At 45.9% G+C, this 10,364-nt stretch overlaps 1 protein-coding gene across 1 annotated transcript; it reads left to right on the top strand.

Annotated features, from left to right (window-relative positions):
• Positions 1-2,474: 2,474 nt before the first annotated feature.
• LOC100846849 lies at positions 2,475-6,369 on the top strand. Its single transcript, XM_003558159.4, has 10 exons — positions 2,475-2,761; positions 2,894-2,989; positions 4,125-4,209; positions 4,625-4,746; positions 4,866-4,890; positions 4,967-5,050; positions 5,166-5,195; positions 5,285-5,390; positions 5,498-5,562; positions 6,006-6,369. Exons 1-9 carry the CDS (start codon positions 2,666-2,668, stop codon positions 5,559-5,561), a joined length of 708 nt encoding a protein of 235 aa, XP_003558207.1. The 5' UTR covers positions 2,475-2,665; the 3' UTR covers position 5,562; positions 6,006-6,369.
• The last annotated feature ends 3,995 nt before the right edge of the window (positions 6,370-10,364 follow it).

The raw sequence follows: 10,364 nt of genomic DNA, 5'->3' as shown, positions 1-10,364 counted from the left end.
CGCGGTTGATCCCGAACCGGTTTTTCTCTTCTTTTTTTCTAGCGTCTCGCTCTCCCTTGCCGTCACCTCGCGCGATAAGAACCCACCTCGTCCGAAAACAGTGGCGCTCCTCGGTGGCTCAAAGCGGAGGGGCAGGATCCGATAGGGTGTTGCCAAACCGCGAGCTGCAATCGCGACGCCACGGACATAACAGAGTAGATGCGGCCATGCGGGAGAGGAAAATCAAGGTGACGCATTGCAGAAGGGAACCAGAATCGAGTATCCTCCCGTGAATTAAAGTCAAAGAGAGAGGGGGGGAGGCAGATGCGGGGGAGGCAAAATCAAGCCGCGCGCGGGAGGGAAAAGAAAGGGCGCGGGAAAGGGAAAGAAACGGTGCGACGTTGGAAGGAAAGCATAATTGGCGAGAGAGAGAGGGAGGCAAAGCAGAATCGCAGGGAGACTAAGAGGATTGTGGAAAACTTGGCAGCCGGCGATCCCTTCTCCCAGTGCTCTGAGTTCCGGCGTTTGTAGATCCGCGTGAGCCCTACGGTGCCGAGCATCTCTGGAGCAGATACTCCTCTTCAACCTGCATGCATGCAGCTTCTGTTCCTCTCTCTGTTCTGTTTTGCCTGAAGCATCGCCACCCCTGAGCTGCCCCGTTCTGTATTCTCTCTTCCCCTCAAGTTTCTGAACGATGCTGAGATTTTCTGTGGCTACTTTGTGTATTTGCGATATACAATTTTTCGTTGTTCCGTAGCAACGCACATGTATTTTGCTAGTTGTTGTAATATATGAGCTGCAAACATTTTTTTACTTGATTTATTTAACCTACATACCGATTTGATGATTCACTTGTGCATCCATTTCATTAATGCCAAATCCTTGGTGCGTTGTTATGTCTGTCTGGCTGCGATCGTACGACCTGTGGTTTGCCGAGAAGAAATGATTGTCGATCCTACGAATTGCCGCACAAATTGTACATGTTAGGCAGTTAGAATCCTTGCGTTGCGGCAAGGTTTTTGCAGGTTCGAAGCCACGGCAACTTTTTATTTGTACGTGATACTACCTTCGTTTCAAAATATAAGGTATATAATTTCTGTTGAATGTCAAACCTTTTAAAGTTTGATAAATTTATAACAATAAATATCAGCGTGCACGGTGTCAAATGAACATTATTAGATCCGTTGCAAAGTATATTTTCATAATGTCTTGGTTGGACATGTTGTATAAGTTGATATTGTTTGTTATATATAAGCCCAACTATACTTAAGAAAGTTTGACAGTCAACAAAAATTATATGACTTATATTTTAGAACGGAAAGAGTATTATATTTTAATTCGCAAATAAAGTTTAGTGCGCGAACTGACTAGTTGAACAATGCTTGCATCGTGTTGGTTGATTTTTAAGGTAAATTAGTTCTAAGCCCGAGCCTCCTCCCCCGACGCAGGTGGCCCTCCCATCGGCCGGACCCGGTGCATCGCCGCCTCCTCCCGGCCGGATCAGGCGCCTCCCTCCCTTGCGCTGCCGTGCTGCAACTGCCGCTTCTCCTCCTCCGGCTGCCGCCATGCCTGCCCGATGTAAGTTTTTTTTTCTAGGAAATAAAAGTTCAAAAGTTAATGAAAAGTTCAAAATTATAACCTTAAAACTTTCAAATAAAAAGTAGAAGTTCAAAAAATCAAAAGTTCAAAAACTAAAAATTAGAAGCTCACACAATTAAAAGCCAGCAAGAAAAAAAATAAATCGAAAGCTTCCAAAATGGCAAAAAAAAAGCCCACAACCCAAAAAATGGGCTGTCGGAATTCGTTCGCCAGGAAGTTTTTTTGCGGTCGTCCGCCAATCAGACACTTCCTCATAATTGTTTGGGGACAATCGAACCGACTCTCGTGAGACGACGTGATGATTTGCCAATCCTGATTGTGAAATCCCCGGACAGTGACGCTGCTTATGTCTCAGCTGGAGGTTATCTTTCCAACTTTTAAGTCTAATTTTGTGCAAAACAATTAAACCAGAAAGTCCCTTGTACCAAGTGGTTTCCATGAGTGAAGAGACAGAACGCTCTACTAAGGTCTCATGCACATTGCTTCGAGGTTTCCGAGAGAGAAAAAAAAAGACAGGGAGGACGCCGATTCATGTACTCATTGTCTATGACATCGACTCAAGATAACTTCCAGAATTCTAGAGTTACATTTCGGAAAGAAAAACAGAAACACGGTTTCCGGAAGCGGACAAATACGGAGTAGTACTAGCAGAAATGAACCAGGCAACCACGGACCCCGGCAGCCAGAACCTTGAACGGGTCAGCTACCGGGCCAGCCAGTCTCTCGGTCAGACTCGAGTCGACCACCGTCCTCCAGCACAGCACCTGCAGGGCTGGAGCCTGCGATTAACGAGCAGATTAACGACAATTATTGCGTGGGCCAGGACATTAATGGACACGCAATCCCGACCTCGCCCAGCTGTACCAATCGAAAAAGCCCTCTTCCGGCCCAAACGCGCAAATCTCCCTTTCTCCTCTGCGCCTTCCCGGTACTCGGTTTCTGTGCTCGCACGTTTCAGGCTTTCAGCCAGTTCGAACAGTTGCCATTTTCCTCGTGTTTTCCTGTCTCGGCTCGTCCCCAACTTTTCCGCCGGCGTCCGAGGGTCCGAGCCAGATCTGCGGCGAGCAGGGGCAGGGGACGAGCGACGATGGTGGACGTGAACTGGGAGCTGCAGGGCTGCTGCCGCCACAACCAGGTGGTCTTCATCGCCGCCATAGGCGTCTCCACCGTCGTCATCCTCGCCGTGAGTCTCTCCAAAGTCCAAACCCCCGCCGCCGGGCGTCACCGCCGGCCGCTATCTTTCTACTGCTACAGTATGTGATTACTGATTTGGAGGGGAGTTTCTGATTGGGTTTGTTTTTGCCTTTCGCTGTAGCTGTGGAGGACTTTCCTGCTCACGCCCTTCAAGCTCATCACCGTCTTCCTCCACGAGACCAGCCATGCCCTCGCCTGCAAGCTTACCTGCGGAGATGTAAGCCCAAGATTTTCCGTCTACTTGTTGCTTCTTTCTCGCTGCCGATTTTGGGGGGGGAAATTATGCGGCAACAGGAGCTTTAATCTGTGCGATGTTGTGCATTGCAATCTGAGCAGCCGTGGGCTGAATCCGGTCAGGCTCTTGAGGCGGCTAGTGACTTTTCCTACCATGTTGTGTAGGTATTGGTAGGTGATTCAGCACTTTCAAGCAAAAGTAGGTAGCCAACAACCAATAGGGAGGAAGGATTCCATATACTAGCATAATGCCCTTTTTACTGTTTACTTTGGGTTGCATGGGAGTATACACAATGAATCTTTGCATTTTCTATAAAGAGGGGTTTCATCTAAGGGGGATTCTTGTCAAAGATTGCAAAATTTCTACAGAAGGCATGCTCCCCTGGGCATTGTCTTATGCTACAGTGCTAAAATGGACTTGGTCGTGCAGATCATTGGCCCAATGATAGCAGGCGTGCAAATTGACCTCTGCTTACATTGTTTTTGCAGCATGTGAACAATCACATGCATCTGCATTCCGCTGGCGCAGCCAAAGAGACAACGCCGTTATTAGGGGTAAAATGTAGGTGCTTGAAAGACTCTGTTTTACAGTGTACTTTGATTTTGGCATGGCAGAATCAGAAGTTCTGATCAGTAGCACCGGAGTTGAACCGCCATTGAGTTGGAACAAAAAATGGTCTATTGTATGGTTACTCATTGCATAACTTGCCACATATTTGTTTGTTTTTGTTTCTTTCCTATTTTTCCATGTTCTACACTTCGTTGAACTAACTGTTATTTATTGTTGGAGCATGTTGATTTTGGACAGCCCCATAGGTAAAATAAGAATGCTGAATAAATGATCATTTCTGAGTTCCTCATCTCGGCCTGTCTTTTTGTTTTTCTTCGAGAACAGGCATGTCCTTTAATTTTAAAATTTAAGTCTGCCTTTCAGTAATATGTAGTCCCTTGTTATGTTTCAATATGGTTTCTTTTATTACTTCGCCGTACTGCTTCAGGCGTTTGGTATATCTCCACTCTGTTGTCCTCTGATGGCTCACGTGATGTTACTTAAAGAGTTCATGCATCAAAGAGATTTCTTGGTTGAGTTCATGTTTCAATGTGACTGGCTTTTGCAGGTTGAGGGCATGCAGGTCCATGCTAATGAGGGTGGAGTTACGCAAACTCGTGGTGGCATATATTGGATAATCTTACCTGCTGGATGTAAAGCACTTAATCATCCCCTCCCTCTGACTTATACAATTATCAGCAAGAACACAACCAATAAATGACAATAGCAGGTTCCTTGTGAGCCTGAAATTTGTCTCGCTATTTCCTTCCCCGGTTGACACATGAGACCCAAGATGGTCATGGTGATTACGCTGAACCTTTTGGATACAAAAATCGATGAAAAAGAAAACTGAAGCATCTCTTTCATAGCACTCATGCACAGTCTCACTAAAAAGGCCTTGCTTCTTATGAATATTGTAATAATTTGCTGTTCTCTTATTGCCTTCAAAGAAAAGTTAAATTCATCTTTCTGTTGAATTCTCTATAGCAATTTGTTTTTTATTTCTGTCTTGATTATATGTTTACAGTTTAGTTTTATTTTGGAGTTACTGTTCTGTTCCAATTGCAGATCTGGGTTCATCATTTTGGGGAATGGTATTCATACTTTCATCCACGCATCTTCTCGCCACAAGAATTGCAGCAGGGTGCTTCATACTGGCATTAATTATCGTTCTCTTTGTTGCTAAAAATGTAAGTTTGCTAATTTATTGTTGCAATTTTGATTTCCTTCATTTGTCTTTCCCGCTTGTTTCATTCAGTAACAATAACCATTTACTAATGTATTATTATCTCTTGCTTCAATTATGCAGTGGTTTCTACGCTGGCTATGCATAGGTATGCATGCATACAGGAGTCCATCTTCATTTACAACTTTACTTTACAGCATTCTACTTAAAATATAACTCTACAGGTTTCATTGTATTCATTGGTGTTGTTTGGGTTATACAAGAATTTACAACTTTCCGTGTTCTGAAGTATGTGATTTTATTCATAGGTGAGAGCATAGACCCCTATGGTTATATTGTTCTCATTTATCTTGCACCCTGGGTCTCAGGCATACAAATTGTATGGTCGTAAATATAGTTCTGATGTTTATTTGTATGGTACAGGTGTCATGAATAGCTTATTCTCGGTTTACGGTAAGGAATCAAAACATTTTCCTTGTAATTTCTTGTTAGAATAATCACCGAGTTGCCTAATTCTAAGTAAATGTTGTTAAATTATCTAGATATTTATGATGACACTATATCCCGAAGAGTTAATTCAAGTGATGCTGAGAAATTTGCTGAAATCTGTCCTTGCCCTTGCAATGGTGTTGGATGGGGCGTCATATGGTATGCTCCGCGATTTCACCCTTCTCCTTGTTTTCATGATATTCTATGATGGTAGTCCTGGCACTAAAAACATGAATTTTCATCACAATTTCTATTTTTTGTTTCAGGGGCTTCATCTCATTTATCTTTCTCTGTGCGTCGATATATCTTGGACTGGTTATATTGTCTTGAGGTGATTCTTACAATTTTCTATTGCAATCTTATTTGTTCTTGTGTTGAAATGCCCATTACACCAGTAGTTGCACACAAAGTTACAAGAGACGTTAGACGTTAGGAAAACATAACTGAATGTAGCATTACACGACATACAACTCAGTAGGTATGTGGTCTTCTGTGGTTCTTCAGCTTGATGAATATTTGTTAGAGTAATAGGAGAAAAAGTTCTACTGTCATTCATGTTCCACTCAAATTTTTTTCCCAGCTTAATCTTAATGCACCAACTAGCTTGTGAGAATTAATATGTATAGTTTCAGTTTTGCATATCCAAATTTACCTTGCCTTCGATATGAAGATGATATGCGTCACTTCCCACAATATATTATATATTTTGTTTTTCAATCTTCCTTCTCATACTGACTTTGACTTCCCGTACATCATTTTGATCTGACAACTCAGGCGGGGCTTCTTTGGTACCATTGCTCCAGACATTGGTTCCAGCTTGTATTGATCTCGGGGGTTGTACAAAGTTCATACAGAGGGGAATCAGTTTATGCGATATGGTTGATTGGATAGGGGCCTATTCATGCGATTTTTCAATTTATTGCTCATGTAGATGGCATTTTGTTATTACCTGTATTTACAGCCGATAGCTTATGCTCTAGGTACTGCTCCTTTTTCTTGAATCATTATTTATTGACCGATTGAAACCATTGAAGAATGCAGTCCTATAGACATTGTACTTGGTAGCATTTCGTTTCGCAGTTTTGTCAAAAATGATTGATGTGCCGATGGGTACCGAACTACCGATTGTTGTTGCCTTATTGTACTTCCAGCCGGGTTGCCCAATCTTGATAGACTAGAAAAATGAAAGCTGTCAGTGTCAATTAACTCCCGTTCTCGTCGGCTATAAGCTCAGCCCCGGTGCGGGTCTACTTTGCCTTGGGGTGTTTTTGCTGGGTGCTGCAAAAAGGCCTCACCGCGCAGCAAAGTGAGAGTGGCTTTCGTTGCCTTGCGTCGAGGGAAAGTTGCTTTGCCCCATGCCATCTTCAGTGTGCATGTTCAATGAATGAACGGTCCCCCATGAATGAATGCTATGAGTGGTCGTTGTCCAGTATCCGGGACGAATCAGCCTGTGCATCTGCTGAAAAGTGGAGCACTTGCCGGCACACCACATTGCCGGCGACGTTGAGCCCCTGCTGACGAGTTTTGTTGAACCACCGATTTTAGCTTTCGCTCGAGAAGAGGGGTAGAGGGGGCCATCGCCCATCGAGGTGTTGTTTGATTCTGCAACTGGTGAAGCAGCACCATCAGATCGCACGAATATCCTGCGCGATTTGGGGCTGTTCATGTGCCATTTGTTGTCACTACCTCAATTAGCATAGAGTGGGGGTTAAGTACTGGAGTCAGGTTGGTTGGTGGGGCAGTTGGGCAGCCGGGGCCCGTGGAGAAGACGAGAGACCTGATAAAGAGGGAGCAGCGCGAAAGTGTGCCTGGATTGCAAATCTTGTCTTACCCCCCTTCTGCTGTGCAATCTGCTACGACCACACACCGCGAGTACACAGTACACACACGGCCCCAAAGTAATCATCGTACTGACAACGGGCCTTGTCGTGGTAGGGTAGCCCCCAGCCAAGGAAGGATTGGATCCTTGCCTCGTTAGAGTGGAAATCGCACATTCCACCGCTCTTTTTGGTATGTTGTTGCGGTACACCACCTGGACGAATTTTTGCAGATTTCACCGTCTAATCCGTTGCAGATAGGTCCTAATGAGCTGTTAACCGAGTTAATGATGTTTCTGATAGATGGGGCCTACGAGTCAGTGAGGGATCGGCTACGACTCGCAGATCCAAAAGAATAAGTCGTGGCAGTTAATGATGTTTTTGACGGACATCGGCGCCAACTGCAGATCGTGGGCCAAGAAGGAGTCCAGACACTGAGTCTTGGGCCTCACCCGTCATAAATAACATTAACTCGCTTAACAACTCATTAAGACCTATGTGCAACGGATTAGACTAATAACAGGTGAAATCTGCAAAAAAAATCATCAAAGTGGTGTTTTGGACAACAATGTCCCCAATAAACGGTGGAATGTGCAATTTGCTCCCTCTTTGGACGGGATGATGACACCCTGGGAAATATTGACTGATGCAACGGGGAACTGTTGTGTCACCTCACCGTCGGATGGCGATCTGACGATGCGATGCACGATGCACTCACATCTCAGATTTCTCCGGATATCATCGCCTTCCGTAAGAGTTCCGTTCCGTTGCTCTTCTGATCTTCTTTCCTCGTGAGTCGTCACCCGTCCGTCTCGCTCTCTGACTCTCTGCGTCGTCCTGGAACTGCATGCGCCTGGTCCTGACCCCCAGCGTGTACGTACGTGAGCTCGCTCTTTAATGCTGCAGCAGATGGGTGTGACGGGTGATGAACGAGCGATCTGACTTGGATTCGTCTCATCGCCCGTCGTCACGTCCGTCCCGGCCTGTGTAGTGTACGTCCAAACATTCGTTGGCCCTACCGCTACTAATTGCTTTCTCCTTTGGGCAAAAGACGAGAACCCTCCTCTTCTCTTGCTCGCCCGCCCTACTGGCCTACTAGTACCTGGGCTCTCATCACCCACGCTGATGAGCTGATCTGACCATTGCACTTGTTGCCTCGACGTCGACTGTAGCACTTTCAATCCTAGCTCCGCAAAATCTTCTCTTCTCGCAAGGAATTAAATCTTGCTCCGTAATCCTGTATGCACGAGCATTTTTCATAAACATGTGGGGTGTCAAAATCTGGCTACCTTTCCCCGTTCCCGGACGATTCGACCTAGCAAAGTCACGAGTCGAGCACGTACGCGGAACATGGGCATCGATCGATCACACGTACTAGATAATTGATGCCCCGAGAGGCCGGGATGAGACCCGAGCCCACACGGCAGCCTCGCAATATACTATGGCGCGTGCTCCCGTCGTGTCCCGTCCCGTCCCGTTCCGATCCCGATCCCGATCCCGCCGCGTGCGCGAGATGCTGCCCAAAACGGCCAAACGGTCTTGATCAGCGACAGGATCAGCAGACGAGACACGTTGGGCTTGACCTAACCGCTGGCATTGCTTCTTTGTTTATATTTCCGGATGAACGGGGAGACGTGAAGATAGAAGAGAAACGGTATGGTACCAGGCTGGGCGAGGAGTGGGACACGTTTTACGAACCCAGAGACCCGCGGCAGATGTCGATGGAGTGCAGGAAAAAGGCCGAGATGTGCTGCGCCGCTCTGCTCCGCGGCGGCACGACAGGCGACGCGGGACACGAGCACATCAAGCGATGTTTTTGGAAGGGAATCTCGTTGACTCTAGGAGCATGTTCCCCTAGAGTCTCACTGTCCCGCCAAGCAAACAATTTGTACCCTACCACCCGTGCCTCATCGTGCCGACGAGTAAGCGTATTTTTATGGTATACCGTACGGTATAGTAGTACGTGCCTCGAAAGGTTCCCCGTTTGCGAAAATTACGGGCTAAGTATTTCTGTCGCCCGTTTCTTTCCTTTGGATGCCTGTGCGATACTGCGATGTGCACAAAGACTGTACTGTGCTGTACTATACTCATCGGGATGACATACGAGCCGTTTCCAGTAACCGGTGGTCCCAACAGACTGGTGGGCCCGTACTGAGTGTCGTACTACGAGCCGTTTTTCGTCACCGACTGAATGGCGGGTCCGGCAGGTAATCTCCGGCGCCTCCCTCCAGCGTATACGAGTACTCCAGTACTCACGTACGATACGACGGCTGTGCCCGCTGGCGGATGTCAGGGGCGCGTGGAGATGCACCAGGTCCACCAGGGACCCTCCTTGCTGTACACGTGTGTTCACGACTTCACGGGGCCAGCCTCTCTGTTGTTTCTTCATGGTCCACCGTAGACTCTGAGCACCCAAAACCCAGTGGCTACTTGCCAAACAAGCCCCTTCTTTTAAGGTCTTTTTTTCTTTTTCTTGATGACATCTTAATGGTAGTAGGTTGCTTTTGCCAAAATAGGCTCCTTTAGTTTAAAATTTTCGTGCGGCTTCGTGTGGGCTTGGTACTAGTAGTAGCCTTCTGTTTTGTCCGACCGTCGGCACTCGGGGTGTGCTGAGTCATATCATTGTGCATTTTTTTTTAGCTTTTCCGATGGTCAACTTCCGTGTCCCAAACATCCAATTTTAACGAGCTGTTGTTGCGCTCATCTCGAAAACTTAAGTACTTCGGCGACATTATGAGAAGTTTTTTTTTTGGGGTAAAAATGGGTGTATTAAAACTCAAGTGTTACAATATTGGAGAACCTGCTCCACCACAGACGGTGGGCCTGAACCCATCCACACAGTCGCACGCTGCTCCAATCTAGCGATGTTAGCCACCATATGAGTCACGACATTATGAGAAGTTAAACAAGGAAAATATGAATAATGACATTACCTTGATCATTTAGTCCGTCAGGGCATCCACAGTGCTAGAGTCGGCATTGACTTTCCACGTCATATAGAGTCGACGAGAAAATAACACATGCGAATGTTGTGTCTTTAGACTAATAATAAATAATGTTGTTAGCGTTACATGTATGATGTGCAATGTTAAATAGATCGGTTCTTAGTTGACTCCTAGTCGACTTTTTTTCTTAAGAGTATGACTTTTTAGAAACCAGCTATTTTCTCTTTGATATTTCTCTTTTCTCCTTTTAAGCAAAATTTAAATAAGAGTCGGTTAAGAGCGAGCCTCCGCGGATGCCCTCAAAAGGACTTTGATTTACTATTTTGGATCATGTTGGTGAGAGGATGGTGGAAGGGTTTTAAAAGCAAGCC

The sequence above is a fragment of the Brachypodium distachyon genome, chromosome 1 (assembly GCF_000005505.3).
Source record: "Brachypodium distachyon strain Bd21 chromosome 1, Brachypodium_distachyon_v3.0, whole genome shotgun sequence".
NCBI lineage: Eukaryota > Viridiplantae > Streptophyta > Magnoliopsida > Poales > Poaceae > Brachypodium > Brachypodium distachyon.
The sequence above is the reverse complement of the archived record's forward strand: the minus strand, read 5'-3'. Positions and strand labels throughout refer to the sequence as shown.